Source organism: Struthio camelus, chromosome 29 (assembly GCF_040807025.1).
Source record: "Struthio camelus isolate bStrCam1 chromosome 29, bStrCam1.hap1, whole genome shotgun sequence".
NCBI lineage: Eukaryota > Metazoa > Chordata > Aves > Struthioniformes > Struthionidae > Struthio > Struthio camelus.
Window position 1 is genome coordinate 1,451,921 of NC_090970.1, and position 6,295 is coordinate 1,458,215.

General features: G+C 57.1%; 1 protein-coding gene across 1 annotated transcript; it reads right to left on the reverse strand.

Annotated features, from left to right (window-relative positions):
• Window positions 1-3,967: 3,967 nt before the first annotated feature.
• LOC138062805 (olfactory receptor 14J1-like) lies at window positions 3,968-4,978 on the reverse strand. The gene has a single exon (XM_068921814.1). It carries the CDS (start codon window positions 4,901-4,903, stop codon window positions 3,968-3,970), a length of 936 nt encoding a protein of 311 aa, XP_068777915.1. The 5' UTR covers window positions 4,904-4,978.
• Window positions 4,979-6,295: the final 1,317 nt, after the last annotated feature.

The window sequence follows — 6,295 nt, forward strand, 5'->3', positions numbered from 1 at the left end:
TCTGCTTCCCACCCCAGCCAGCAGGGCAAGAGCTTAGTCAGGAGTCAACCCGTGGGTCCATGACCCCACAGCCGCTCGTTCTGCAGAGCAGCACCACCAGGCTAGGGCCCTGCAGGGAGCACAGGGGAGGGGATGCAAGAACAGCCAGGCCAGCACGGACACAGTGACCTGGAGAAAGGCTCTCTGGGGAGCAGGGACGTCCCAGGAGAAAAGCAGGGCAGCAGGCAGAGAGAGAAAATGAGAACGAGAAACAGGTTTCTCTGGGCACCAGCTCGGGGCAGGTGGCTCTGTCCCTGGGGCAGCAGGAGGTGCTGGAGGGGTTGCAGGGCCAGGGCTGTCGTGGTGTGCTGGGCAGCGGGGTGGGCATGGAGGGTCTGCAGGCAGCCAGGGAGGGGGATCTTGTGGGCACAAGATCAGGGGAGACAGAGAGTGACCAGCCTCACTGTGGGGCCTCGTCCCCTTTGCCGGGGAGCTGCTCCCCTTGTCCTTGGGCCGTGTCGGAGTTATGCTGTTGTGGCGGCCCATGCCAGTAGTGCACGTGCACCACGAAAAGGGCATGTTGGATAGCTGTATGTGCCACGTAGAGATTCTTTAGCTGACCTGGGGGTTGCCTTCTTGAGGTGTGAGGGGGTTTACAAGAGCCAGCGCACACAACACTTAACAGTAAACAAACTTTATTCCTCCTCTCATAACAGCAACTATATATATATGTGTGTGTATATACATACATACATACATACATATATATATATATATGTATATAAACAGCCACACATAATATTTATATACTGGTACAGAAAGGAAAATTAACAGTAATAACATTATTTCAAAGCAAAGTGTACAGCAACAAGAAAGACACAAAACCTTTAGAAAGGGGAACAAGGTCGTGGAAGGGGATTGATGCCCAAGCTACTAGACGGCTGCAGCTAGAGCTGAACCGGCAATGAACACGGCTGGGGGGCAATAGCCCCAGAGGGAAGAAGCGGCACCTGCGTGCAGGGCCTGCTGCAATTATCCCTCCGGACGGGGTATTCTCCGGTCCCGGGGATGGAGCAGCAGCTCCCTAGCGGGACTGGGACACACGGCTCTTGCTGGAAGAGGTGGCCCTCAGAGACCTCCCAGAAGACCCTCCGGACAGGGTGACACCTCATTGTAGGAGTCGGAGAGGGAAAGGTCAGGCTTCCGCTCCACGTAGTGCGGTGCCCTCACACGGCGCCCCGGTCGAGGGGGTGTTGGTGACGAAGTCCCATGGAGCATCGCTTCCGCCGCTCCAACAGTGGCCAGCCGCAGCAGCTGCTCGGCGTCTTCAGCCGGGGAAATGTGCCTGTAGGAGGCGACTGGGTGACTCGAGAGCTCTGACAAGAGCTGCCACAGCCTCTTCTTCCCCGGCCACATCGACCTTCGGCGAGTGTCCACCTGCCTTTGTGAGCTTTTATCCGGGGGTTTTTATAACTAGACTAATCCAGTATGTAGTCACCCAGGAGGACTAACCTGACCAATCAAAACATGCACTTTCAATCCGGCCTTTTGCCTACCCGCTGCCTTGCCAGCCTCCCAGAAGGTTCCTTTGGTCGACAGCCCAGACCACCTGATCTGGGATGCCCAATCAACTCAAAAGGAAAGTTGCAGGAACCTTTTGGCGCAGTATCGGTCCCGCTCCAGGTTATAGACAGGGCAGGGTGATTGGCCGTTCGTCTTCTAGTATGTTCCTATGGTGGGGAGGGGAGATAATTCACCATAAAGGCATCCCATCACTCCATCCCATCCTCTGCATCACTCATCAAGGCAAACAGCATTGGCTCCAGTAGTGACCTCTGAAGAACATCACTGGGAGCCATTAGTCTGTTGGACTTTACACCACTGTTCTCCACCTTTGGAGCCAGGTGGCCTCCAGCTAATTTCCTGCATACTCCAGTGCTTACTGCTGCATTGCACATCTGCCCACTTTGGCGACAAAGGTGCTAGGGAAGATCATGTCAAAGGCCTTCCTCCTTTCAAGCTATACAGCATGCAGGGCACTCCCCTTGTCCACACAGCCAGTCATCCCATCCCAGGATGGGACCTGGGTGGGTCAGGCACAAGCTGCCCTCCATGACTTCATGCTGGCTGATCCCAATCCCTTCCTGGGGCTGGAAATCACTCCCAAGAAGATTTGCTTCCCAGGGGCGGAGGTGACAAGGAGCAGTCTGTCCTTTCCCAGAGGCTCTTTCTTGTCCTTCTGGAAGGTGGATGTAATGTTTGGGGGGAAGGTGGGGAGGGCTGGGACTGGAGAGCAGCCCCATGGCCCCACTGTGCAGGCACTGCCCAGGGCAGGGTGTGTTCAGGGCTGGGGACACGTCCCCCTGGCACGGTCCCCACCACAGCCCTCGGTGCCCCGTCCCCCCACAGCCCTCCTGCTCTGGCACCCTCCCCCAGCACCCGGACCCTGCCCAGCCCCGACCGTGTCCCACGCGGGGGTCAGTGCACAGCCATGGCCCAGGATCTGCCGGGGTCGGGGCTGGGAGAGAGGCCGGGCAGGGCCGGCCGTTCCCCTCCATGCAGGCACTGAGCCCAGCAGGACAGAGCAGCCAAACGCACCCCGAAACCTGGGGTGGGCGACCAGGGTAGGGCGGGTGTCTGTCTGCTGCCCCACCAGCCTCCCAGCTGGAACTGGCCCCAGTGGCACCAGGAGGCAGGGCCACAGGGACACTCTGGGTCCCTCCTTCTGGTGTCCAGGAGATCCCCTACCCCCAGGCTGCCTGCAGCCCCCCGGGCCAGCCCCTCTCTCCACGACACACCAAGACCCCCTGCCCTGGGGCTCCTCTGGCCGCTCCTGCTGCCCCAGGGGCACAGCACCCTGCCCTTCCTGGACACACAGAGAAACACGTTCCTCTTCCTCCTTTATGCCTCCTTGCCAGTGCACAATTGCTCCTTTCCTCTTCTCCACGGACCTCCCTGCTCCCCGCAGAGCCTTTCCCCACCTCAGTGTGTCCAGGCTGGCCTGCCCGGCTGTTCCTGGACCCTCCCCTGTGCTCCCCGCAGGGCCCCGGGCTGGTGGTGCTGCTGTGCAGAGGGAGTGGGCTGTGGGGCCACGGGGCCATGGGGTGACTGCACGCTGGCTGGGGTTGTCACGGTGGGAAGTAGACCCAGACGGACAGACATCATTGCATCTGACAACCCCCAACAAGGGGTCTGTGGCCATGAACGATGCTCTGAGCAGTCACAGGCGATTTCTAATGGCTCAGGCTGTGTTCAGGTGTGTCCTGAGATAGGTCCCATGTTTTTTCATTGAAGGTGACATGAAGGACTCTCCAGGCTCCCTTCCTGTGCCTGCGAGATACTCACTGATTGTGGTGGGATTGCAGAGCTCTCACTCACCTGTACATTCATTGGTTGGGCCCTTTACCTTTTGGTGCCTCCAGTTGACTTTGTGAAGCTCCATTCACTGCCCACTCCTTGCCACATGGCACCCTTGGAGATGCCCTGGGCTCTCCTGGGGGCTCCATATTGCCTTTGTGAAGGACAGGCATCCATCTCCAGCCTTGTCAGATAGGAGAAACCCCTTGACCATCCACCACCTCCAGGAGCCCTGGGCACCCACAAGTGACAGCTGAATCCAGCCCTCTTTTCCTAACATATCACCCCTTAAGCTCATCGTCCTAAGAACACAGAGAGCCCCAGAAAAGCAACAGGGTCTCTCAGGGTGAAAGTCCTCAAGCGCAGTGTTGACTCTCACTTTGGAAGGAGAGCCCCACCTTCAAGCACTACACTGAGGAAACCCTCTTTTGTTAGAGAGAAAGCAGCTCTGACACAGTCATAGGGAGAGTTACAAAAGGCCTCCGGGTCAGATCGACTGGGTTTGTACTGCTGAGGAAGTGGAAGGAATTCAGACCCTTCTGTACAACCATGATTATCACAGAGACAATGCGCAAAGCATAACAGTTGTTTGAGAGAAATCAGAAGCCCCTTATGAAAAGGGATGGGCAGCTTAGTGCTGCTGAACTAGAACCAGCTGAATCCGTTTCCTCAGTGCCTCCTGGAGCTCCTTGTTCCTCATGCTGTAGAGGAGGGGGTTCACTGCTGGAGGCACCACCGAGTACACAACGGCCAGCACCACATCCAGAGCTGCACAGGAGATAGAGGGAGGCTTCAGGTAGCCAAACAAGCCAGTGCTCATGTACAGAGAGACCACAGCCAGGTGAGGGAGGCACATGGAGAAGGCTTTGTGCCTTCCCTGCTCAGAGGGCATCTTCAGCACAGCTCTGAAGATCTGCACGTAGGACAGCACAATGAAAACAAAACACCCAAACATTAAACAGGCAGTAACCACAATAAGACCAACTTCCCTAAGGTAGGAGTGTGAGCAGGAGAGCTTGAGGATCTGGGGAACTTCACAGAAGAACTGGTCCAGGACATTGCCTTGGCAGAGTGGCATGGAAAATATGTTAGCAGTGTGCAGCACAGCACAGAGAAAACCACTGGCCCAGGCAGCTGCTGCCATCCTGACACAAGCTCTGGTGCACATGAGGGTGCCGTAGTGCAGGGGTCTGCAGATGGCAACGTAGCGGTCGTAGGCCATGACAGTGAGAAGAGAACACTCAGTTCCAACCGAAAAGGAAAAGAAAAAGACCTGGGCAGCACATCCTGCGTAGGAAATGGTCCTGGTGTCCCTCAGGGAATTGGCCATGGATTTGGGGACAGTGGTGGAGATGGAGGCCAGGTCGAGGAGGGCGAGGTGGAGGAGGAAGAAGTACATGGGGGTGTGGAGGCGGTGGTGGCAGGCTACGGCGGTGATGATGAGGCCGTTGGCCAGGAGGGCAGCCAGGTAGATGCCCAGGAAGAGTGTGAAGTGCAAGAGCTGCAGCTCCCGCATGTCCGCGAATGTCAGGAGGAGGAAGTCATTGGGAGAGCTGCTGTTGGACATTTGCTCTGCCTTGCTTCAGGACACTGTCCAAGGAGGAACAGGCATTGACAAGTTAGCACAGGTTTCTCTGAGCCAAACCCATTGCCCTCCTCAGAGCAACCCCCACATTGCCTCTCTCCTTTACCTTGTTCTGCTCCCTTCCCTCACCTCTGCTTTGGGCTGAGTGTGTGGTGCAGAGCAGGGGCCTCTGCCCATGGGCTACAGAGGAGTCAGCCCTGCTCCACCTGGGCCTGTAAATGGAGGTGTCAGACTGTCCTGTGCAGTTGGTGGAGATACCTGGGGATGGGCACCCTGAGCTGAGTGGTGGGGATGTGGTCTGGGAAGCAAGGGGAATATTCTGTTTTTCTCATTGGGAGAGATGAATACAGCGCTCATGCCAGCTGTGTCTGAAAGAGAAGGTCCCTGCGGGGGACGCATCTCTCCCAACCTTGCCCTCTTGATCAGAGCTGCCTGTATCTGAGTCACTCGCACCAGCTCCCACTCCAGCATGGGAGAGAAACAGTGCAGTGAAGGCAGGGGCTGACCCAACCCTTCCTCAACCTCTCTGCCCCACTGACATGGACCCTGCCCTCACATCAGTCCACCCTCTGCACTCTTTCTTCAGGCACTGTCAGGGGAGTGGGAAGTTCCTGCCTCCGCTGCAGCTGAACCCCCTCCTTAACCCCACCGAGCGTGAGAGCAAGAACCAGAGCAGCACAAAGAGGTGAGGAAACTGTGAGGACTACTGTGACGCTCCGACCACAAGGAAAGCAAGGAGCAAGACACAGACGGGCTCTCAGGAAAGCCTTCAGCTCACCCAGCTGTGCTCACCACCTCCCAGACAGCAACCAGAGTAGGACAGTCACTCTCAGCCCCTTTGTCCCGCAGTGAGGAACAAAGCTCTGCTGGAGGTCGGGCTGCTGAGGAGGGGGCTCATGCCCTGCACCCCCTGGCCTGGAGGGCAGAGGCTCTGCTGGGTGGGAGAGGAGACACAGAGGGGCTTCCTTAGAGGAACATGTCTGCACGGAAGAGGTTCACGGGGAGGTCTCCACATTCCCCCTCCCACAGCATTCACGTTTCTAGCTTCCTCTCTTTCGCTGATCAGATCTTCCCTGCTCAGAGCTTTTCCTCCTGGGAAATGGGAGCTGCTTCTCTATCCCTCGTCTTCTCCCTGTCAGCGCTCACAGACCCCATGCAGAGTGGGGAAAGAGTTTTCGGAGGTTCCTCGCAGACCTCTTGATCTCTCTCTGTCAAGTCTAGGAACGTCAGTCTGTTGTCCAAACCTGGCAGCTCCTTTTCCAACCCTCCCACCTGCAGAAAGCAGGAATCGGAAAGCAGAGACTCAGGAAAGCTCCTGATCTTCAAGGCAACCCCTGCCATGAGTGACCTCCTGCAAAGGTCCCTTGGAAATAC